The sequence below is a fragment of the Melospiza melodia genome, chromosome 6 (genome assembly GCF_035770615.1).
Source record: "Melospiza melodia melodia isolate bMelMel2 chromosome 6, bMelMel2.pri, whole genome shotgun sequence".
NCBI lineage: Eukaryota > Metazoa > Chordata > Aves > Passeriformes > Passerellidae > Melospiza > Melospiza melodia.
This window is the reverse complement of record NC_086199.1, coordinates 11315786-11340551: the sequence shown is the minus strand read 5'-3', so window position 1 is coordinate 11340551 and position 24766 is coordinate 11315786. Positions and strand designations below refer to the sequence as shown.

Sequence of the window (24766 nt, the reverse complement as noted above, 5' to 3'; positions counted from 1 at the left end):
TCTCATTCCCTGAAAATTTCAGTGCATTTTTGGTATGCAGAAGATACAAGACTGTGTTGGGGTTTTTTTAGAATTTTGGGATCAGTAATTCAAGGGGAGTTTGTCTTTTGAAGAAAAAAGTTTGATACAGTTTGACAGCCTAGAGGATGCTGGGGACCAAGGTAGATAAAGTGCAGTGGAAATGTGCTGTCCTGGTAGCAAAGACTTGTTGCCATCATATTGTTTGCTTCTGCCTGTTAAGTTTCAGGTTATTGGTCACTAGGCTAACTTCACTATGATTAAAATTCTTTAATTACATTAAAGTCCATGAGGAGGAGAAGAAATTTTGAATTATATTCAGTGCAAGTTTACCAAAACTCCTAAACCTCTTTAATTGTGGAATGGTTTGGGTTGGTAGAGACCTTAGAGATCATCTAGTTGCAGTCCCCATGCCATGGGCAGTGATGCCATTGATTTGGTAGCTGAAAGCCCCATCCAGCTTGGCCTGGAACACTTCCAGGGATGGGGCATCCATAACTTCTCTGGGCAACCTGTTCCAGTGCCTCACCACCCTAACACTAATCTAAACTTCCTTTCTTTCAATTTAAAGCCATTATTCCCTGTCTTACTGCTACAAGTCCTAGTAAACAGTCCTTTCAATTCTTGTAAGCCCCTTCTGGTGCTGGAATGGCTTAGTAAAGGAGCATTTGGTTCTTTGAGGTGCTGTAGTGTGCCCATCAGAATATATTGATAGTGGGGATCTTCATGCAGTGAATATGCAGGTTTTTCCTCCAATGTGCCTCATTTTCTTTAGATTGAAAGAATCCTGGGTGTTCGTTTGCAAGCTGGACTGAGGGCCTGGACCCAGGTTCTTCTGGGACAAGCAGATGACAAAGCAGAAGTTGACATGGATACAGATGCTCCTCAAGTGAGCCATAAGCCTGGTGGTGAACCCAAGATCAAAGTAAGTTTTCCTGTGGGGTTTTTTTGCATTAGATTTTGTTGGTTGGTTGGTTGGTTTTTTTCTGTATTGTCAATTAACTAATGCAGAAATTATTTCTGAGGCCTGTATGGTAGATGACTATTTCTTCTTTCATCTTCTTGCATGTTTTTGGAGAAATATTTTCCTCTTTCCATTTACGTGCAAGTTGATTTTTAAAAAATACTTCTTGAAGTCCAAAATTCTTGTCTATATGTAGCAGTATCTGCCAGTAAAATTGTGTGTTTTTACTATTTTTGCAGAACATTGTACATGAACTAAGAATAACCAACCAGGTGATCTACTTGAATCCACCAATTGAAGACTGTAGATACAAACTTTACCAAGAAATGTTTTCTTGGAAAATGGTAATCCTGTCGCTGCCAAGAATTCAAAGTCAGAGATACCAGGTAAGTGTAATGCAGCTGTATCTAAGTCAGAGCAATTGCTTTCACTTAGTAATTAGCTGTCCTCAATATATTAGTGTGTTGATCTAAAACCAAACCTGAGTGCCCTGGAAGTTTGTGTATATCACAAGTGTAACTGTGGTTCTTAGGTTGGAGTGCACTATGAGCTGTCTGAGGAAGAGAAGTTCTATCGTAATGCACTGACCAGGATGCCTGATGGCCCTGCAGCCCTGGAGGAGTCATACTCAGCTGTCATGGGAATTGTGACTGAAGTGGAGCAGTATGTCAAGGTAGGAGGCTGACAGGATATAGTGGAACAGCTAAAATTAACATGGACTCTCAGTTTTCCTGGGGGCTAGAGGGAAAGCCATATTTTGGAATATACTGGAGAAGTTCTGAACATTGTGAAATACCTCCATCAGGTTTGGCTGCAGTACCAGTGTCTGTGGGACATGCAGGCTGAAAATATATACAACCGTCTTGGAGAAGACCTGAATAAGTGGCAGGCCCTTTTGGTTCAGATAAGAAAGGCAAGAGGAACATTTGACAATGCAGAAACCAGAAAGGAATTTGGACCTGTTGTCATAGACTATGGCAAGGTGAGAAATCTTAATTATTTGTTGTGATAAATGCATTGAATTTCGGAAAAGGTGTATAACCGAAAATAGCAAGGGTGACAACTTACTGTTATGTAATATTATTCACTTGTAGGTACAATCAAAGGTGAACTTGAAGTATGACTCCTGGCACAAGGAGGTGCTCAGCAAATTTGGCCAAATGCTTGGTCAGAACATGACAGAGTTTCATTCACAAATTTCTAAGGTAAGAACAGTCTTAATTCCAGTTTTTCACTTTCAGATCAACTGTTGTAGAATGCTAAAACATTGATTTGTGCCCTTAACAGTCCCGTCAAGAGCTGGAGCAGCATTCTGTGGACACTGCTAGCACATCAGATGCCGTGACGTTCATCACATACGTGCAGTCCTTGAAACGTAAAATCAAACAGTTTGAAAAGCAAGTTGAGGTATGTTTGTTGTCTTTTGTTAATGATTCTGACTTGTGGAATGTCAGGCTTAGCTCATAAAATGCAGCTTCATCATAAAATAATACTCAGGTTCTCTTAAGAACAGATTTTAAATTCGTATTCTGAAAAATCCTGTGAGCTCTATAGTGAGCATTTATTAAAGTGTGTTTATTTAGCCTTGCAGCTTAAATTTTGTGTTTTTAACTTAAAACCACTGTGTCTTGTAGCTTTATCGCAATGGTCAGCGCTTGCTTGAGAAGCAAAGGTTCCAGTTCCCCTCCTCTTGGCTCTACATTGACAACATTGAAGGAGAATGGGGTGCCTTCAATGACATCATGCGGAGGAAGGATTCTGCCATTCAACAACAAGTAGCAAATCTGCAGATGAAAATAGTTCAAGAGGATCGTGCAGTGGAGAGCCGAACAACTGACTTGCTGACAGACTGGGAGAAAACAAAGCCTGTAACAGTAAGTAGTGATGATTAATATTCAGTGAATGAGGTAGATTTTCTGCATTCAGTTTGTTTTTATGCTTTTTTTGCAATTTTTCATTTTAGGTGACAGTAAAAGTCTTTTTAAGCATTCTATAATAACTTATAATAAGTGTATTGATTTTTGGCAATAGTTGCAAAGAGAAATTTACTCTTAAAACATAGGCCTCTCTTAGGTGCAGAAATGTAAATTGCTTCATTGACTAAGAGAGCTTTGTCTGAAACAAGTATATGTCAGAGATATGCGTGTAGAAGGATTCAGAAGTAAGCTGCTTTTTGCCTTTTTTTTTTTCTGGAGTGCTTTTTGGTAAAGCCAAAAACTGCATGTAAAAATGAAATGGAACTTATTGTGGAATAATATGTTGTCTTATTATTTATATTTAGTCCCTGCTAACAAACCAACATTTATATTTAGTCCCTACTTTTAACTTGCCTTCATCATAACTGTAGGATTGTTGGATTAATGTATCCTGTGCAAACTTTAGGGAAATCTGCGTCCAGAAGAGGCTCTTCAAGCTCTTACCATTTACGAAGGAAAATTCGGCAGGCTGAAGGATGACCGTGAGAAGTGTGCCAAGGCCAAGGAAGCTCTGGAACTCACAGACACTGGGCTGCTCAGTGGCAGTGAGGAGCGCGTCCAGGTACAACCTGCTCACACACCTTCCTGCCAGTTTTGGATTAAAATGTTTCAGTTCCATCGTTTTCTCCCTCAGGAGAGTGACTCGTAGTGTGTGCTGTACCAATATCAGGGCACAGTCTCCACACTTACTCAGTTCTAGCCTTCAGAGCTTGTCTGTGATCTCTTCCTTGACTGTCTTATTCTTTTGAAACTGTTAAGTGAGCTGAGATGGAAAATTTCATCTTGGTCACTTGCTCTTGCAGTTCTTGCAGTTGAGCTGGCAAACTATTCAAAGGTTTTTGATGGATTAGAAGTATTTTGTTTAACTCACCCGTGCTATTGACTTTGAAGAAATTAGGAGTAACTGCTGATGTTTGATACATCCTTTATTACAGGTAGCCCTTGAAGAGCTGCAGGATCTCAAAGGTGTCTGGTCTGAACTCTCTAAGGTCTGGGAACAAATTGATCAAATGAAGGAGCAGCCCTGGGTCTCAGTACAGCCTCGCAAGGTACTTCACTTTGGTGTACATTAACAATATAACTGCCACAAGTATATGTAAATTAGGAATTAGACCTCTTGAGACAGACATGCTCTATTATCAGTGTAGATAATTTTCAGTGTTTAGGTACCTTTTTCAATATATTTTGCATGTTTCTTCTGAAAGTAAGATAAAAAATATTCACAGGATTGTCATAATTTAAGTAATCCTACAGGGAATTTATGCAGCTTCCATCGTTTGAGATTTGACTGCATCTACAGAGAAGAAACTGCTGTTTTTAAATAGTCTGTTGGACCTCATTAGAGAAACTTCATTATACAGTTGGGTAAACAGCATTGATTTTAGTTCAGTGCTCAGGAGGTAAGGAGCAGAAAGAGCACTAATCTATAAACTGACTGCCTGTGACAAGACTGCATCATGAATCTCAGTCAGACCAATAAAATTACATTCTCAGCTGTAGAGTAACCACATCTTAGGCAAACAAGGCTAACACTTGTAAATGCTGTCCTGTTGCTAATATCTCATTAGAGAGAGTTTTTTGTAACAAATGTATAGGTAATTTGTATGGTTATGTGCACAGGACTTGTAGAGAAAGATTTCATTGCTTTTGTGTCACTGACAGCTTCGACAAAACTTGGATGGTCTGCTGAACCAGCTGAAGAACTTCCCTGCCCGTTTGCGACAGTACGCCTCCTATGAGTATGTCCAGAGACTTCTGAAGGGCTACATGAAGGTAAGTTGCCCACATTTCTAGAATGTATGTATTTTATATTCACATTCAAAGACGTGACTTACTTTCTTTTCATCTGTAGATAAACATGTTAGTTATTGAACTGAAATCTGAGGCACTTAAAGACCGACACTGGAAACAGCTGATGAAGAGGCTTCATGTTAACTGGGTTGTCTCAGAACTGACCCTGGGCCAGATCTGGGATGTCGATCTACAGAGAAATGAAGCAATTGTCAAAGATGTTCTGCTTGTGGCTCAGGGAGAAATGGCTTTGGAAGAGTTCTTAAAACAGGCTAGTATCAGTTCCTTGTATGTATGCATGTAGTCGCAAATCTGAGGGTTGCTGTTAAGTGGCTACTTGTGTAGTTAACTTGTCACTCTAAGCTGTTGAAACAAGTGCCAAGACTCCGTGGTTTTTTCTGTTTTGGGGAGCAATTTAAAGCTTTGTAGACTTCTTCTGATAAAACTTGCAGTATTTGGGAAAAGCAGTTATTGGTGGTAACTGCAAAAATCCCACCTTGAACTGCATCATAGTCTCAGTATTTTTAACAAATGCTTAAGTATAAAGCCAGAATCTTTGGGTAAAAAAAATTAGTATCTGATTCCTGTAATATATTTCTACTTTGTAACTATGTTGGAGCAGAAATTATTGATGTCATATCTTAAACATCTTTTTCTTCAGATAAGAGAAGTGTGGAACACCTATGAACTGGACTTGGTCAATTACCAGAACAAGTGTCGTTTGATTCGTGGGTGGGATGACCTTTTCAACAAAGTCAAGGAGCACATTAACAGCGTGTCTGCCATGAAGCTGTCACCATACTACAAGGTAAAATGGAGAGCGAAGCTAAAGAATTTTTGTTTATTTCTGCTTTCCCCTTCTGTTTAGTTTATATTTTTGTCAGCAGGGACTATATTCAGTGTTTAAAGCTGACAGACTGTTATTTGTATAATGCATACTTTGTAACTCTCAAAAAACTGTTTCCTCTAATAATTATTACTAGACAAGCACTTTATAACATTAAAATGAATATTAATGTAGTGTTTAAACTTCAGGTGTTTGAGGAGGATGCCCTTAGCTGGGAAGATAAGCTGAACCGTATCATGGCACTCTTTGATGTCTGGATTGATGTCCAGAGGCGCTGGGTGTACCTGGAGGGTATCTTTACTGGCAGTGCAGACATCAAGCACCTGCTGCCTGTGGAGACCCAGCGGTTCCAGAGGTAACTTTGTCATTTTGTTGTTTTCTTGCCTCCCTTGGGGCACCCTGTGGGCAGGCCTGAAACTTCATGACTCTCTGTAGCACTCCCTGAGTTGAAATACTGGCTGAATTCTTACCTGGTCCAACTGGATTACAGCTGCTGTAGATACAAGTTCATCAAGCAAAGAGGTGTAACTATGGCAGAAAATGTTTGTAGTAAGTAGGCTGATGTACAATTTTTAGGAGATGATTTGGACTCAGGTAGTTTTCCTTGCTACTTCCTATCAGTTAGTTCAAGGTTTTTTCTGGCATTGTGGCTGCAACAGACAGGCAAATTTCTGTTGCTGCAGCCTTTAATGTCACCCTTTAAACATTATTTACTTCCTCTCTTTTAAGTTGGTCTGATCATACTTACTCATTCCACACACTTCCACTCAGATCAAAGAATCAGATTTATGTGTCACTTCAAGAGGTAAAGATAAGTAGACCTGCTCTGGACTTGGTAGATTGAACATTACAAAGAAGTGAGATTTTGTTGTTGAGGGCTTGAGGTAGATGAAGAGTAATTTGGGGAATTTAAGGTTGTGTTCCCTAGAGCTGCTGTAGCCATTAGAGGTGGAGTGGTCATTTAGAGACAAATAACTTTGGTGTTCTTTAGGCCTGTGGTTACTGAGTTTGCACTAATGTATTGTGTTATTTTACTTGCAGCATCAGCACTGAATTCTTGGCACTCATGAAAAAGGTGTCCAAATCTCCACTTGTGATGGATGTTCTGAACATTCAGGGTGTGCAGAGATCATTAGAGAGACTGGCAGACTTGCTTGGGAAGATACAGAAAGCCCTGGGAGAGTACTTGGAAAGGGAGAGGTCCTCTTTCCCTCGGTAAGCAGTTGACTCCTGAAGTAATCTGATGTTTCCTGTTTCTCCTGCTTAATCTGATGCAGGAATTGGTGTACTGCTCTGGAAAGCCTCTACCAGTTCTGTGGTGCATATATATGAGATGTTATGACCATTTATTTAGGTATTGTCTATATACATAATTCAGTTACAGCTACTTCTCCAGAAGTGGGGCTGAAACTTCCCTTAGTTGCTCATCTGTGGTTGGTTTCAGGATTTGGATATTGCCTAAGGAACCATTGCAGTTGATTTCTGTAAACTGAAGAGGTTCTTCTGCCATTTGATTGAAGGACAGTGTCTGAATTGTCACAGTCCAGTATTTAGGTCATTGATTTTGACTTACCTGTAGTCCTCAACTAGTTTGTCACTTAGCATGAGAAAATAAGAGTGAGGGAGGTACTGAGTGGGAGTTCTTCTTCCTGACAGGCAATTCAATCCCAAACTCTACTGTTGGTATTTCAGAGAGGGATAAGAAAATTATCCACACTATGGAGCATGTGTACACTTCTGTATGGTACAGACCACATGAACTTAAAGGTAGCACTAGGGTATAACTGCTAGCAAATTTGTGGTTCATGCACACTTGCAATGTTGAGGAAATGGTTGTCAGTTACTTCTGTGTAGTGGCCATGGATGAAGCATAAATTATAAATTTAAAGTGATAGTTGAAGTTCTGATATAGATCTGATTTTATGTGATTAATAGGTTCTACTTTGTTGGTGATGAAGACTTGCTTGAAATCATTGGAAACAGCAAAAATGTGGCTAAGTTGCAGAAACACTTCAAGAAAATGTTTGCTGGAGTTTCTAGCATTATTCTTAATGAAGACAATTCTGTGGTTCTTGGAATATCCTCACGTGAAGGAGAGGAGGTATAGCTGCAGTATTTCTTTTTAAATAAAATTCTGAAAATAAGTGGATGTGGGCTGACTTAAACCTTTAATTCTTGCAGGTGCTGTTCAAAACACCAGTCTCCATCACAGAACATCCCAAGATCAATGAGTGGCTCACTCTTGTTGAGAAAGAGATGAGAGTGACCCTTGCTAAATTGCTTGCAGAGTCTGTTACTGAAGTAGAAATCTTTGGAAAAGCAACTTCAATTGATCCAGCAGTCTACATCTCTTGGATTGACAAATACCAGGTATTAATGTGGAACACTAAAGTATACTGCAGCTTGGTTACTTCAGCAAGGAAAACTATCTGATGAGGGTTTTTTTACACAGGCTCAGCTTGTTGTGCTGTCAGCCCAGATTGCTTGGTCTGAGAATGTGGAGTCAGCTCTCAATGGTGGAGGTGGAGACAACAGCCCTCTCCAGTCTGTGCTAGCCAATGTTGAGGTCACACTCAATGTCCTGGCAGACTCTGTGCTGATGGAGCAGCCACCCCTTCGCAGAAGGAAACTGGAGCACTTGGTAAGTAAAAACTTCCTTTCCTCTTCAGGGTTTACAGGTGAGCATTTTTAAATTTTAAAGAAAAAAATTGATCAGTCTAAGATTTACTATTCCTCCAGCAAAAGATTTAGTGTGATTTAAGCAGTTACATTAAGGCCTGATCCTTAATGTAGGTGGTGGTAGTTTTCATTCTTGTCAGCTTAATTCATGATATCATATGATATGCTGTCTCAGGAATTGGTCTTCAAACTGGATCTTCCAGGTATGGAAGTTACTGATCTTTTCATTCAGATGTGAAATATGTCATTAAGTTGCTTATTTTTGTAATCATAATATGCTTTTGATTGTAGATAGTGATTGGAGGTGGGAGGAGAATTAAAATCATCCTGGGTTATTTCTAGAGGGAGATACCTGGTTTCTGGCAAGTAAAATACCAAGTTCAGCAGTGTAATAGATTAACAGGCTGACTGGGCTTTGCTGTAAACTAGGAAAGTCATTAAGAGCAGTAGGCAACATTGTTAGTTTTGGCTTTGTAGCAACAGGTTTTTAAACCAGAGACTGGTTTTAGGTCATGATTTCTAAGTGATGGCAGTTCACTGTGCTAATCTGAGAAGCTCTAGGATTCCTGTCTTTATTAGCCTGTGTTTATTGGCTTGTATTGTTGTGGTGTTAAGGAGTTCTTTCCTTCTCCAGATTACTGAGCTGGTGCACCAGAGAGATGTTACAAGATCACTGATCAAAAGCAAGATCGACAACTCCAAATCCTTCGAGTGGCTCAGCCAGATGCGGTTCTACTTTGACCCAAAGCAGACAGATGTGTTGCAGCAGCTCTCCATTCAGATGGCAAATGCCAAATTCAACTATGGCTTTGAGTACCTTGGGGTTCAGGATAAGCTGGTGCAGACTCCTCTCACTGACCGCTGCTACCTGACAATGACACAGGCCCTGGAGGCAAGACTTGGAGGATCACCATTTGGTAAGTTTGGGAGACAAGTGTATAAAATTCTAAAGTCTAATATATATGAGAATGAGTGGTTTAGGTCACTTAAAGAATCACCAGTGAGAAATCAGTGAAGGCAGGTTTAATAGGAATTTGTTAAAGCACGGCAAGTTGTATGGCAAGGTTCATTTTATTACTTACTATATAGATAAAGAACACAAGGAAAAATCTGATGAAAATAAATCTAAAATGGTTTATGTGGAGCCTGGGGGCACAGAAGGAAAAGCAGGGATAACTGTAAGGGATGCAGAGGGGTTAGGGAGACTGCTATTGTGTCACAAGGGTCAGAGTGGACTCCCTTGCCAAACTTAGCTTTAGACTGGATCCAGTTTAGGTCTAAAGGGTTTAGAAAACTTAATTATCTAATCAGTACAATAATATCAATACTTGAACAATTTATTAATTTAAAACAAAATTATTCAGTAGGATTTTCTATAAGCACAGCAGTAATTTGACAAAATGTTTAGAGTAATTACAGACCTAAATTGGCAACACTCATAAGGCACACAGACATGAAGTATGTGCAAAGGTATACCTATGAAAAACTCACCTTAAATTCAGTGAAATACATCAGATGCCTTTGCATCTCTCCAGAGATGAAGGGTTGGGTCTCAAGGAGTGGGAGATAGCAGTCCAGGTTCAATTGTCAACTTTCAGTGGCAATCCTCCATTGCAAACTGGAGACATGACAAGCTCCAAGAGGCATCCCACTGGGAGGGAGATCCTGGTCACAGCCTGCTGCAGTCTGGGAGATCTCAGAGTCTCACTTAGGACCACTGTTTATGGAGTTGCAAAATTACTGATTTTAGTCACCAGTAAATTTCCATCCTGGCCACAATCTGAGTTGGTGGTTGCTGGAACTTTCCTTGAAAAGTCCAACAACAAAAATATTATTCTACTTGCTCTGTTGTTCAGAGAGAAGAAAGAAGTCTCAAGGCTATTTAAGTAGAAAACGGGAGCTTGTTAGACAAGGGAAGCTATGGGAGCAGACAAGGTTTCTGATAAGCACAAGGGGAGCTAACTGGTGCTGTTAATGTAGGCCATGGCTTAACAAGCATTCCTGAGACTATAGTGTGGCCTAGGATGGGGTTTAGGGGGTGGACTGAGGAAAGGAAGTGCATCCCCACAGTACAGTGTCAATATGAACATGCAGGACACTTTTAACTAAGGTAGCAAAGAACAAAATGGTCTTTTGGGGGAAGTCAAAACAGTTTTAGGTCTTGTTTGAAGTCTCTTGATTGAACAGGCACCTTCAGAATCCACATGCTGGCAGATTACATGAGTTGGCAGTGCTATTCAGATGATGAATTCTAAAGCATGTCCATCCCATTTCAAAAACAGGTCCTGCTGGGACTGGGAAAACAGAATCTGTTAAAGCTCTTGGACATCAGCTCGGCCGCTTTGTGTTGGTTTTCAACTGTGATGAAACATTTGACTTCCAGGTAAGCTGTTTGATAAAAACATTGTAGTCTTTGTTAACAACAAATAGGAATCTCTTCAGAACCCTGAAACAGCCAGCAATGTTTATTTTCAAGATGATTATGTAGAAATCCTAACTGAGCTGGTATCTATTGGTCATAGAACCTCTGTAACAAAAAAATGCCTAAAGCAGAAGTGGGATGGAACATTGCTAGAGCAGAGGTTCTGTGCTTTTGAACAGGTAGTTCTGTAACAGCAAATGGAGGGAAAGGAAGTACAGGGGCAGGGGCTTAAGACTGGCTTTAGGAAAGTATCTTAAACTATGTAGTTTGCATTTATAGGACTGGTTGAATGAGGAATAGATGAGAGTGTGAGATTACTGAAGTAGCTGTACTATTACCTAATTATCCTTTACAACACAGATGTGCAGTTTATCTCAATGTGTGAAGAATTCTTCAAAACTTAAGAAAATTTATCCAGGTATTTGAAGATTAATGACATCTTCAAACTGAGAACCAGATGAAATGTGTCTAAACTGTAACACAGCAAATTATCTTAAAATCCTTGGTCAAGTGTATAGATAAAAAACAATATAAAACATGGACAAGAAAGCACTAAACTTTATGGATTCTACCTGTTATTTTTCCTCTGCAGCAGTAATTTGACCAGATCAGAATGCCATTTAACCAACATTTGGCTTGTAGGGGTGACTGTAAGAAAATGCCTAGGGAGTGTTGCTATCACAGATAATGTGATCCTCCTTGCCCCAGCTCACTTCCTCCCTCTGACAGTTAGAACAATCAGGATGTCCCAGTGGAAGTGTTTCTCTGTTCATGCTCCAGCGAACCTTTTTTAATGTACCATTTCTCCCCTTAAATCCACTTACACACTTGGTTCTAGAACATCTTTACCAAATTGTTCCACTGTGCACTATTACTATGCACTTCATGAAAGGGCAGCTTCTTTTTGTCTTTTTTCAATGATTCCCAAGTTCTTGTAGTAGAAAAGACAGTGAATAATTGATTCATATTCATCTGAAACCAGTAGATTGTAGACCTCCATCATGTTCCCTCTACAGAATCTTACCTTAAAGGTTGTTCTTTATGTAGGAAGGTTATCATACTCTGGCCATCCAATTTACTCTTCCGAAATGTTTTGTAATTCTTGTACCCTCCTTGCAATAAAGGACTAGAACTGCACCTGATGTTAATGGTGTTAGCAAACAAAACATTATGCAGTGGACTTAGTTTGCCTGTTTTGGAAACACTGCAGTGCAGTGTGAAGTACAGGGAGCTATGATCTGTGGTTCTGTGAAGCAGTGAAAGCTGAACTTCAGAACCCTTTCATAACTCTTACAATACTACAAATACAGTAACAGACAAATAAACTTCCTGCCTTGGATGCATTGTATAAAGTGCTCTTCTCTGCTCCTTTTGCCAGTGCAACTGAGTGAATTTCCCCTTCTGTGTGCAGGCAATGGGACGAATCTTTGTGGGACTTTGCCAAGTTGGCGCGTGGGGCTGCTTTGATGAGTTCAACAGACTGGAGGAGAGAATGCTCTCTGCAGTTTCACAGCAAGTTCAGTGCATCCAGGAAGCCTTGAGAGAGCATTCCAACCCCAACTATGACAAGAGTATGTAATTCTTCTCTAACATCCTTCATGCTTCTCTAATATCCTTCATGTTTTGTTGCTCAGCTACGTTTCTTGCAAATTATGCAAGGATGAAGCTACTTTATGTCAAAACTTAAATATATGATGTAACTTTCAGCTGGTAGAAATGTATACTGCTTGACTTGCAGTACTGGAGAACCTGCTGTTCTTTACTGTAGGAAACTAAAATAGAATAATGTATGACTTCAGTTCTCAGTGTTGGATCACTGACTCAGGTATAACTAAATGCACTCTCTTTTCAGCTGCAACACCCATTACCTGTGAGCTGCTGAACAAACAAGTCAAAGTGAGCCCTGACATGGCTATCTTCATCACCATGAACCCTGGCTATGCAGGCAGATCCAATCTGCCTGACAATTTGAAGAAGTTGTTCCGTAGCTTGGCAATGACAAAACCAGACCGTCAGTTGATTGCCCAGGTCATGCTGTACTCCCAAGGCTTCCGTACTGCTGAAGTTCTTGCCAATAAGATAGTGCCGTTCTTCAAGTGAGTAACAAGTTTGGCTGCAGTCAGTAATAATAGAACTTCAAAGCTGTAATATTCTCCACAACTCACTAAGCACATTGTGCAGCAATCATTTGAAGCAATAGTTTCAAGTAGAGAATGACATTTACTGAGTGTTATGTTGGTTTATACTGAGAATCAAATTGTGTTTCATCTCTTTTGCTTCTTAGGCTTTGTGATGAACAGCTGTCCTCCCAAAGTCACTATGATTTTGGCCTGAGAGCACTGAAGAGTGTGCTGGTTAGTGCAGGTAATGTGAAGAGGGAGAGGATTCAGAAGATAAAGCGGGAGAAGGAAGAGCGTGGGGAAGTCGTTGATGAGGGAGAAATCGCTGAGAACTTGCCAGAGCAAGAGGTAATGTGTGTGTAAAGTCCTTTAATTCTGTGATAAAGGGTGCACACTAAACAAAGAAAGTAACCCTTCAGTGTTTACCATTTAGTATTAAGCCATGTGAACAAAATAATGTTATTTACCAAAGGTAATTTGATAGCTTAAAAGCACCAAGTTAAACACGACTTCTAAATCCCTGAATCATAGTGAAAATTTTATTCATATGAGGTGGTGCATCCATGACATTTATTGCTGCACAGTGTCTCAGCAATTAATGCCAAAAGCATAATGAAGAGACTTAGGAAGGACTTGTATAAACTGCAAATCACTAGGAAATCACTGAGTAGTTCCAAAGTTGAAACCACATCAACAGTTGTTTTGACTAAGACTACCCTGGTCTGATGCTTAATCACTAAATTATTTAGTGAAGTATTCCTTGTCAAACACGTTTGGTAAAGTGAACTTAACAAATCTTCAATGGAATGTGACTCTTTCTCTGCAGATCCTGATCCAAAGTGTATGTGAAACTATGGTACCAAAACTGGTTGCAGAAGACATTCCACTGCTGTTCAGTCTCCTTTCTGATGTATTCCCTGGAGTGCAGTATCACCGTGGAGAGATGACAGCCTTGAGAGAGGAGCTTAAGAAAGTGTGTCAGGAAATGTACCTTACCTATGGTGATGGAGAAGAAGTTGGTGGCATGTGGGTTGAAAAGGTAAAATACCAAACTGAAAATGTGCAGTTGAAGTTTATGTTTAAGACTAAATTTCCTTTTATATTATGAAAAGTTGAAAGCTTTTAAATTTTTCTTGTCTTAAACAAACCGTACCTAAAAGTTTAGATTACCTGCTGAAGTTAATTGGTACATTACTGTGTCACAGGTTCTTCAGCTGTATCAGATTACACAGATAAATCATGGTTTGATGATGGTTGGTCCCTCTGGAAGTGGAAAGAGCATGGCCTGGAGAGTACTTCTGAAGGCCCTTGAGCGGCTGGAGGGTGTGGAAGGTGTTGCTCACATTATAGATCCAAAAGCAATCAGCAAAGATCACCTCTATGGTACTTTGGATCCAAATACCAGGGAATGGACAGATGGCTTGTTTACACATGTCCTGAGGAAGTAAGTCTGTAATAACACAAATACAAAATGGCTAGTACATTTGTGCCTAGGATAAACTCACCTTAATTCTCTCCTTCGATAATATTTTCTTTAATACAGAATCATAGACAATGTGAGAGGTGAACTACAGAAACGTCAGTGGATTATCTTTGATGGTGATGTAGACCCTGAATGGGTTGAGAACTTGAACTCTGTTCTGGATGACAACAAACTCCTGACTCTGCCAAATGGGGAACGTCTCAGCCTCCCACCTAATGTAATGTTACTTTTTTATGTTGTGTTTATGTGCTGTGTATAAGCTTGTTGGTTTAATTTAATATGTACTAGTGTTGTGCCTCTTTCTCATCACAAGCAAAGTAATACTGAGTTCAGATTGTGGTTTGCTGGAGTAAAGGGTTTTTGTGGAAACATTTCATGTTACACTTAGTCAGACCCTGTAAGACAAAATGTGAATTATATAAGTCTTATGGTAAATGTCAATAATGATGAACTTACCTTAGGGCAGTATAATGCTGATGTTAATTATTTGGAGTCTAAATGCAAATCTGCATATTTTAAAAGCTCTCTGTTTTTTCAGGGAAAGAGTGTTTGTGTTGTTTTGGTTGATTGTTTTTACTCCTAAATGTTGTTTAAAATTTCTTTTTTCAGGTGCGTATCATGTTTGAAGTACAGGATCTGAAATATGCCACTTTGGCTACTGTGTCAAGGTGTGGTATGGTCTGGTTCAGTGAGGATGTTCTCAGTACAGACATGATATTCAATAACTTCCTGGCCAGACTAAGAAGCATTCCTCTGGATGAAGGTGAGGAGGAAGCTCAGCGCAGGCGAAAGGGCAAAGAAGATGAAGGAGAAGAAGCAGCATCCCCAATGTTGCAGGTATAGCTTAGATTTCATTATGGGATAAAGTAGTAAAAATGCTTGTAACACAGGTACACCATAGTAGAATTTATGACAGCCTATCAAAGAAAAGCTGACTTCCTCTTTACATTTTTTTCCTTTTTATTTTTTTTTTAATATGAAGCATTTCAAACCTTAAACAAAACCTTTTCTTTCTGTCTGGTAGTCAAATGAAAAGCAAATGCTTAGAGCAGTGTTTGTCTCCCCCAACAGATTCAGAGAGATGCTGCAACAATAATGCAGCCATATTTCACATCCAATGGCCTGGTGACCAAGGCCCTTGAGCACGCCTTCAAGCTGGAGCACATCATGGACCTGACGCGCCTGCGCTGCCTGGGCTCCCTGTTCTCCATGCTGCACCAGGCTTGCCGCAACGTGGCCCAGTACAACGCCAACCACCCCGACTTCCCCATGCAGATTGACCAGCTGGAGCGTTACATCCAGGTACGTGCAGCCTGCTCTTAGTGACTCCTGTGTTTGCCTGGATTTGAGTTACTCACTGGGCTTTGTTCCCTTACTCCAAAACCAATAGCTGCTGCTCTTGCTTCTTACAGAGGTACCTGGTCTATGCCATACTGTGGTCTCTCTCTGGAGACAGTCGTTTGAAAATGAGAGCAGAGCTGGGAGAATACATTAGGAGAATCACCACTGTGCCACTGCCAACTGCACCCAACATACCTATCATTGACTATGAGGTAAACCTTTCTGGTGCTGGAAATGTTGCTCTTTCATTTTCTTAAAAGCTTGCTTTAGATTTTGGAGGCAAACCTGGAGAATAAACTGCTAGACTACCTTAAATTTTACAGTTTCATACTTCAACAAACACATAAAATTTGATGTCACTTAAAAAAATAAATTTAACTAAGGTTGAGCTGGATTCCTATTCTAAATTGTCTAACCATTTTTTTGTGCTTCTAGGTGTCCATTACAGGTGAATGGGTGCCATGGCAATCCAAAGTTCCTCAAATTGAAGTTGAAACACACAAAGTTGCAGCTCCTGATGTTGTAGTGCCAACCCTAGATACAGTTCGCCATGAGGCATTGCTGTACACTTGGCTGGCAGAGCACAAACCTCTGGTGCTCTGTGGACCACCAGGTTCTGGAAAGACCATGACCCTTTTCAGTGCTCTCAGAGCTCTGCCTGACATGGAGGTACACAAGAGACTTGTGTGTGTGTATGTGTGTGTGTGTGCGCATGGATCTGTGATTAGTATCAAGTCTTCAATATTTTTAAGATTAAAGATAGCATGAAATTTATTTCCTAGCCAAAACTCAGTGATACCTTCACCTCAGTCAGTCATGTGTATATATAGTAAAAAATAAAAATCATGTTGAGAATACAAATTCATTTCTCAAGTTCCTTAGCCTAAAGCTGCTTTATTTCTTTGCCACTTCAGTAACAGAGAAGCATTCCTGCGTTCAGTATTTAAAAATACTGTGCAAATGTTTAAGAGTAGCTCTCACCCTTCTGTGTATTTAGGTTGGGTGACAGTTACATGAGGCTGTCAAGTTCAAAATACAGGGTAGGGCAGGAAGCATTCCTGCATGGTAAATGGAGAACCTGCAATGGGAAGCAAAGAGTATCATAGCTGTATATATGTGGTAATATACTTGTAATGTACATGATGTATATACTTCCATTGTGAACAGCCAAACATGCCTGTTTCCAGGACTCTTGATATACTCTCTTTCAATCCTTAATGTATTTTAATATTTTTTTTCATTATACTCTTTTTAAGGTGGTTGGACTCAACTTTTCAAGTGCTACCACTCCAGAACTGCTGTTGAAAACTTTTGATCACTACTGTGAATACAGGCGTACCCCTAATGGAGTGGTGCTGGCTCCTGTGCAGTTAGGAAAGTGGCTGGTGCTGTTCTGTGATGAAATCAACTTGCCAGATATGGACAAGTATGGCACACAGAGAGTCATATCCTTCATTAGACAGGTTTGTATTTCTTTGTAATCAACTGTATCAGAACAGCTACTTACAGGGAAATAAAATGTTCCACTGATTTGATTTTATTTTTATGTTTTTGTTCCAGATGGTAGAACATGGAGGATTCTACCGTACATCTGACCAGACATGGGTGAAACTGGAGAGAATTCAGTTTGTTGGTGCATGTAATCCACCTACTGATCCTGGAAGAAAACCTCTGTCACATAGGTAATGGGTCTAGTAAATTCTAGATAACAATTGAATAGGAGTCAAAATGTAAGCATTGATTATGTAATCTGTTCTTAATACACTTGTTTAACAACAGCTGTGCTGAAATTTTGTTCCTTGGTTTGGCACTACCTGCTGCTTGGTTTTTACTGTGAAAGCCCAGCAGTGAACTCAGTATTAGGCTGTTGAATCACCTGTCTGAAACACTTGAGAAAGGGAGCAATCAAACCAGCTACAGCTGCTGCTGATGGTTTTGAATCAAACAGTTATTTAATTTTGGCAAAAGATAACTAAGAGAATACAGATAGTAATTTGACTTTCTGTACTGTGAAATATGCTAATCTTTCAGATTTTTACGACATGTTCCTGTGGTTTATGTGGACTATCCTGGGCCAGCTTCACTTACTCAGATATATGGAACATTCAACCGTGCAATGCTGAGGCTGATCCCATCACTCCGCACATATGCAGAGCCTCTCACTGCTGCCATGGTAGAATTCTACACAATGTCTCAGGTAACTTGTTAAGGGCAACTCCAAACTCCAGGTAGAATGATTTCTTCTATGCTTCATTTAACATGTGTTGTTAGCCTTTCTCATGGATAGTATGTGTACAAGAACTCGACTAATTACTTGAGTTCTGGCAAAAATGACTGCATTATGCTGTCAGAATAATGTCTTGTAATGCCAAGTCCTGTAAAAAATATGTTGCAACTTTGAGATAAAGTAACTAATTAAATTTAAATTTTTAGGAGAGATTCACTCAGGACACACAGCCACACTACATCTACTCACCTCGTGAAATGACTCGGTGGGTGAGAGGTATATTTGAGGCATTAAGACCACTGGAAACCTTACCAGTTGAAGGCCTCATCAGGATTTGGGCCCACGAAGCCTTACGTCTCTTCCAGGACAGGTAAAAAATTCATGAGCTGGGGAAACAAAACCATAAAAAGTTGCCTACTCCTTGCCAGTTTTCGTTAGAACATCAAACTAAAGTGTGTTTTATATAAAAGCTGGAATACCAGTGAGAATATTTCATTTCACTGCAGCTTGACTCTCTTAGGAGTCATATCTGCACAAAGCAAAAATATACTTCAGCCATAGTGCTGCCATGTGGTGTGATTATGTCCTCTCATTACAGAGGACTGTACTCACTGACTTAATTCTTTATCCAGACTTGTGGAAGATGAGGAGAGACGCTGGACTGATGAGAACATTGACATGGTTGCTCTGAAACACTTCCCCAACATTGACAAAGAAAAGGCTATGAGCAGACCTATCTTGTACAGCAACTGGCTGTCAAAGGCAAGTCAAAGTTTAAGAAAAAATAAACCCTGAAATTAAATAGGTTAGATGCAATTGAGTGATGCAGCTCTTATTAAAGTGATAGTTGGTGCCCATCATGCTGTTGAATTGATTTCCAAGAAGTTTTTACTATGATTATCTGAAGTGAACTCTGCCACAAATTTCATAGCTTTTATGCCAGGGATGCTATGGTAAGAGCCACCATGAAATGTAAAGGCAGTATTAAATAATATTTCTGCAGAATATTGTGACACTACCAGGTGACAGTTATTCCTTATGGAATCTCTTGGATTAGGCAGTGACCCTTGAGCAATTCTGATATTACACATTTTCTGGTGACCTGTTTCTTATAATCATTTTTATAATTCTTATAAAAATGAATCGTCTGGGTAACCTGTACAAATCCTGGTGAGTTTAGGTAAAAGTCTACCTAGCTTTTAGGTAGGTAGTGATATAAGTAAGTGACTAGGAAAGGCTGTTTAAAATAAACTTGGGAAGGGATTTAGTCTTTAGTGCTACTTCCCAGTCTCTTTGGTAACTGGCAGCACAGGCTCAGTCTGTGGTAGGTTCAGTAGTTCCAGTGTTTAAACCCCATGCTCATACCTGTAGCACTCCAGGCAGTGGACATGTTCCTGTGCAAGTTAAATGAGTACAGTGTTCTTAAGCTTTTGTAGAGGATTATTACTTCAAGTATTCTAGTAGTTCTGCTTTGGTGTACTCATAAATTTACCCCTAAGCAAATTCCCTTAGTCTTAACTTCCATACTGTATTGACTGTATTGGTTCTTGTAGGATTATATTCCAGTGGATCAAGAAGAATTGAGAGACTATGTGAAAGCTAGGCTTAAAGTCTTTTATGAAGAAGAACTTGATGTCCCACTTGTCCTGTTCAATGAAGTGTTGGATCATGTGTTAAGAATTGACCGGTAAGTTCAGACTTCCATTGCTGCTCATATAAGCAGTACATAGAGTTACTCTAAACCAGAATAGCCTCAGAACAGAGTAGGAATGGAGCATGGTCTCACTGATGTCTATAAAAAATATGCTGCCAGCCTCTAGCTAGTGGGATCCTGACTAGAAAGGTGTCTCAGTTTTGGTACTAACTTGTAGCTTAGATGTTCTAGGAAATGCTTCAGTGAGTTGCTAACACTTATCAATCACACTTGGTTTTGTTCTTTTTCAGAATCTTCCGTCAGCCACAGGGTCACTTGCTGCTAATTGGAGTCAGTGGAGCAGGGAAAACAACCCTGTCAAGATTTGTTGCCTGGATGAACGGTTTGAGTGTCTACCAAATCAAGGTTGGTGTGCTAAGTTTACTTCTAAAATCTTGTAAATCAAAACTCCCACTTATATATTGACCCCTAAAATCCCATTAAAAGCTAAACCAAAATGTTGATGACCCATGTAAACTCTTACCAGGTTCACAGAAAATACACAGGTGAAGATTTTGATGAAGACCTCAGGACAGTATTGAGACGCTCTGGCTGCAAAAATGAAAAAATAGCTTTTATTATGGATGAGTCAAATGTCTTGGATTCTGGATTCCTGGAGAGAATGAACACTCTCCTAGCCAATGGAGAGGTAATAAGATTTTAAATAAATATTTTTTGCACCTTTTTGCAACCATAAGCTACAACAAAACTTACCCTTTGAATTAGGTTCCTGGTCTCTTTGAAGGAGATGAATATGCTACCCTCATGACTCAGTGTAAAGAAGGAGCACAGAAAGAAGGTTTAATGTTAGATTCACATGAGGAACTCTACAAATGGTTCACCAGCCAAGTTATTCGCAATCTCCATGTAGTGTTCACTATGAATCCATCTTCTGAGGGCCTGAAGGACAGGGCAGCTACCTCTCCTGCTCTCTTCAACAGGTAATTGCTGCATATTCCAATATATTTTACAGGTACCATTAAAACACTGCTTTTGGGGAAGTCTTCACAAATCCTTTGTATTTCAGATGTGTCTTGAACTGGTTTGGAGACTGGTCAACTGAAGCACTGTACCAAGTTGGCAAAGAGTTCACAAGCAAAATGGATCTTGAGAAACCAAATTACATTGTGCCTGATTACATGCCAGTTGTGTATGATAAGCTGCCACAACCGCCATCGCACAGGGAAGCCATTGTTAATAGCTGTGTGTTTGTTCATCAGACTCTTCATCAGGTATGTTATTACACTGCTTAACTTACACTTACCTCTAGGCCATGGCATCATTCACTAGATTCCTAAAAACTATGATCCTTGGCATGCAGATAAATTTTAAACCAGTGCATACTCTAGAACACTTTGTTCCCCCAAGGCTAACGCTCGGCTGGCGAAACGAGGAGGCAGAACCATGGCAATCACACCACGCCACTACCTGGACTTCATCAACCATTATGCCAACTTGTTCAATGAGAAACGAAGTGAACTGGAGGAACAGCAAATGCATCTGAATGTTGGTCTCAGAAAAATCAAGGAAACAGTTGATCAGGTATGTATTCTTAAAACTTTCCCCTCTGTAAAGCTGAAGTGAGTAAATAGATCTCAATGGTCAATATGAATTCTCTTTTCTATCTTGCAATCAATCTTAGGTGGAGGAATTGCGGCGTGACCTAAGAATAAAGAGTCAGGAGCTGGAAGTAAAAAATGCTGCAGCCAATGACAAGTTGAAAAAGATGGTGAAGGACCAGCAGGAAGCTGAGAAGAAAAAGGTAAAAATTTTTGTTAAATCTCTGTACATAGGAACTATTTTATTTACAAAACAGAGCCTACAGTCCAAGTACTGGAAGAAGTTCAGCCTCTAAAAAGCAGTATTTTTGTGAAATTTCCTTACAGGTTATGAGCCAGGAGATTCAGGAACAGCTGCACAAGCAGCAGGAAGTCATTGCAGACAAGCAGATGAGCGTGAAAGAAGATCTTGACAAGGTGGAGCCTGCTGTCATTGAAGCTCAGAATGGTATGTTAGCACCCCAAGAGATCGCACTGTGGTCTTGGATCTAAAACTGGTCTATGGGAATGTGTTTTCTTGTGATCTGGGTTGATCCTGTCCAAAAAAACTGTAAGCATCTGCTTCTCTAATAACATCATATTCATTTTTAGAATCTTGAAGCATTTTTAGAAATCCAGGGTATTCTGCTGGGCTTTGCTAACTGTTTGTTTTCTTCCCAATCAACACTGTTCATCTTTGTGGCACTGGTTAGCTGTGAAGTCAATAAAGAAGCAGCACCTGGTAGAGGTGCGTTCCATGGCCAATCCCCCTGCAGCAGTGAAGCTGGCCCTGGAGTCCATCTGCCTGCTCTTAGGTGAAAGCACCACTGACTGGAAACAAATACGTTCCATCATCATGAGGGAGAACTTCATTCCAACCATTGTTAACTTCTCTGCTGAGGAAATCAGGTGAGGTGCAACTGTGAGATATTTATGTGAACAAACCATTTACAAAGAGCAGGGGGTCTTAACTGGACTTTGCTCTGTGTAATTGCTTTGGTAGCACTTGACTTCTTTTGACACCAGCTTATTGCACATGGTGAACATGCAGGTGGTACAGGAAATAGACTGCTGAAGTTAAGGTGTATCATGAAAACTGAGGCAAAGCAGCTGCATGTTGTGTGACTTAATGTCATGGTTGCAAAGCAGTGTGTTGGTGTCCAAAGCCACAGTCAGTTGAAAGTGGTTTTGCAGCAATAGCAGACCAGGCTGCTGATGGCTTTATTCAGCTTAGGAGGTCAGCTTCCTAGCCGGCTCTAACTGTGAGCAGAAGGTCAGACTAGAGACATCTAAATTCCCTTCCAGCTCCAGAGTTGAGCAGTTTGTGAATGACTAATCTCAAAGTATTGATAAAATTTTTTTATCGCCTTTAAGCTGTAATTTCTGAAACAACATGTTGAACATTCCAGCTACTACTCAGCAAAAGTGACGGGAAATGTTTCTTGGCAGCTGTGGAAGGCAGGCTAGACAAAGGGATACTGAGCACCTGTATGCTGACATAGTGTACTCATGCTGTGTGTATAAATTTTTCCCTTGCAGTGATGCCATCCGGGAGAAGATGAAGAAAAACTACCTGTCAAATCCAAGTTACAACTATGAAATTGTAAACAGAGCATCACTGGCCTGTGGACCTATGGTGAAATGGGCAATTGCACAGGTAAAGTCAGCTTGAGGAAGCAAAGGCAAGGTGAAAAGAGTGAGCCAGAAGGCACATGGCAATGTCTAAAGGCTCTGAATTTGCCTTTATTCAGCTGAGTATTACAAGCTATTTTGCTTCAAAGAAATGGGGTAGATGGTTTAGATGAATGCTAATGGAATATATATATAGTGCCATGCCAGAGAATTATTGGCCAGTTGTGATACAGCCTCTGCACTGAAAAACTTTAGGTTTACAGTGAGCACTGGTGGATACTTTCTATATGTGATATCATTCTGCAGGACAAGGCAGTTGTCCAGTGGAAAATGCAATGCAGTCCTCTTAATGAGACTGCATTTGTCTTGCCTCAGAGTAGGATACACTCAAGGCAGACTTTTACGTTTCCTAAAGGAATAGGCTTTGGGAATCTTGCCCCCAGAGTGAGGTACCCAAGAATGGTTTTACTTGCCTGTTGGTGTTCCAATAGAGCAAATTTCTTGGCTCATTAAAACTGTGCCTGCTTGGAATGGCCTTGATCTGGAGAGACTCTATTTAGCTTGAATCTTGCCAACAGGCCCTGTCCTAATTGTTCTGTGGCTTAGCTTTACTCATTTCACTGCTTGCTGAGAAGGGCAGATTAGCACAGTACTGGCATGGACACCCCATTGAATATTTATGTAAAACAATGCTGTGCACTTCTCAATGGGGTCTGAACCTTTTGAATGACTTTGTGTAAATCTACAGAGCAGTACAAGGATCTTGCAAAAAGCAATTACTTGTGTTTCTGTGCTTAGTTTAAACTAGAGTCCTAGGGACTGATAAACAGTACTAAGCTTCTCTTAAGTAGTTACTAATTCTTACACGGGTCAGAAGTACATAAATTTGAAGAGATGCAGTTGATAGTATATACCTGAATGCTGTGGTTCCTGTTAACCTGTCATTTTAGAAAGTGTAAAGGTTCTATATTCCATTTGCAGCTGAACTATGCTGACATGTTGAAGAGAGTGGAACCTCTACGCAATGAGCTGCAGAAGCTGGAGGATGATGCCAAAGACAACCAGCAGAAAGCAAATGAGGTGGAGCAGATGATTCGTGACCTTGAGGCCAGTATTGCCCGTTACAAAGAAGAATATGCAGTTCTGATTTCGGAGGCTCAAGCTATTAAGGCAGACTTGGCTGCTGTTGAAGCAAAAGTAAGACTTCATATACCAATAATTTTTCATTCTTTGATCTTTGACAGTCTGAAATTGAATCATTCTTTGAATTTGAGAGTGGTTGCTTCCCCTGTGCAGGGCATTTGAGCTGTTTCATCTCTGGGTGTTATGAGGCTTTTCAAGAAACCTGTCTGGAGTTAGAGAAGTACCAACTCATGTTGCTGCTTGATTAACAAGACAGTTCTCATAAGGTTTTAAATATATAGAAAGCCTTTGAAAACAGACGTGGATGTAGTGGGATTGTAATGTCTTAACTGGACTTGAAGGAGGGGAGTATGGATTTCTCTATGTACTTGATCTCATCATTAGTATGTTACTACTCTGCTAGTACTTAGCACTTCTAAGTTCCTCAGGGTAACAGTTAGAATCAACATAATAAATTAGCACTGAAGAGCCCCAAATTTATCTCATTCTGAGCTTTTAATTTAATTCAGCTTGAGTCTGAATTTAAGTGTTCTGAGAGACTTGTAATATAAGAACATTTCATCATCTGAAGAATCTACCTTCACCACTTATTTCTAGGTAAACCGTAGCACAGCTCTTCTGAAGAGTCTTTCTGCTGAACGTGAAAGATGGGAGAAGACAAGTGAAACTTTCAAAAACCAGATGTCCACTATTGCAGGAGACTGTTTACTTTCAGGAGCTTTTATTGCCTATGCTGGCTACTTTGATCAGCAGATGCGTCAGAATCTGTTCACTACATGGTCTCACCATTTGCAGCAGGCAAATATCCAGGTAAAGATACAGTCATGATAATTAACCGTGAATTGATTTACTGCAGGAGTTAAACTTTAGGATTGCTAGATAAAGAATGGAG

The 24766-nt window shown here is 40.0% G+C and overlaps 1 protein-coding gene across 1 annotated transcript in view; it reads left to right on the top strand.

The window, feature by feature from the left end:
• DYNC1H1 (dynein cytoplasmic 1 heavy chain 1) overlaps positions 1-24766 on the top strand; it is a 44491-nt gene that overhangs the window by 8087 nt on the left and 11638 nt on the right. Inside the window, exons 10-55 of the mRNA XM_063159941.1 lie at positions 794-943; positions 1222-1368; positions 1515-1655; positions 1788-1964; positions 2077-2187; positions 2270-2389; positions 2617-2856; positions 3365-3520; positions 3894-4007; positions 4621-4731; positions 4811-5020; positions 5411-5557; positions 5785-5951; positions 6638-6811; positions 7532-7697; positions 7778-7966; positions 8049-8237; positions 8910-9192; positions 10558-10658; positions 12109-12268; positions 12550-12793; positions 12982-13165; positions 13644-13856; positions 14023-14261; positions 14361-14517; positions 14910-15137; positions 15372-15602; positions 15713-15853; positions 16077-16310; positions 16898-17104; positions 17202-17323; positions 17673-17838; positions 18075-18238; positions 18501-18630; positions 19422-19555; positions 19813-19927; positions 20049-20210; positions 20288-20502; positions 20589-20793; positions 20930-21103; positions 21204-21323; positions 21448-21568; positions 21813-22008; positions 22639-22756; positions 23713-23928; positions 24472-24684. Of these exons, the coding sequence (XP_063016011.1) occupies positions 794-943; positions 1222-1368; positions 1515-1655; positions 1788-1964; positions 2077-2187; positions 2270-2389; positions 2617-2856; positions 3365-3520; positions 3894-4007; positions 4621-4731; positions 4811-5020; positions 5411-5557; positions 5785-5951; positions 6638-6811; positions 7532-7697; positions 7778-7966; positions 8049-8237; positions 8910-9192; positions 10558-10658; positions 12109-12268; positions 12550-12793; positions 12982-13165; positions 13644-13856; positions 14023-14261; positions 14361-14517; positions 14910-15137; positions 15372-15602; positions 15713-15853; positions 16077-16310; positions 16898-17104; positions 17202-17323; positions 17673-17838; positions 18075-18238; positions 18501-18630; positions 19422-19555; positions 19813-19927; positions 20049-20210; positions 20288-20502; positions 20589-20793; positions 20930-21103; positions 21204-21323; positions 21448-21568; positions 21813-22008; positions 22639-22756; positions 23713-23928; positions 24472-24684 (7902 nt within the window). The remainder of the gene's footprint in view (positions 1-793; positions 944-1221; positions 1369-1514; positions 1656-1787; positions 1965-2076; positions 2188-2269; positions 2390-2616; positions 2857-3364; positions 3521-3893; positions 4008-4620; positions 4732-4810; positions 5021-5410; positions 5558-5784; positions 5952-6637; positions 6812-7531; positions 7698-7777; positions 7967-8048; positions 8238-8909; positions 9193-10557; positions 10659-12108; positions 12269-12549; positions 12794-12981; positions 13166-13643; positions 13857-14022; positions 14262-14360; positions 14518-14909; positions 15138-15371; positions 15603-15712; positions 15854-16076; positions 16311-16897; positions 17105-17201; positions 17324-17672; positions 17839-18074; positions 18239-18500; positions 18631-19421; positions 19556-19812; positions 19928-20048; positions 20211-20287; positions 20503-20588; positions 20794-20929; positions 21104-21203; positions 21324-21447; positions 21569-21812; positions 22009-22638; positions 22757-23712; positions 23929-24471; positions 24685-24766) is intronic.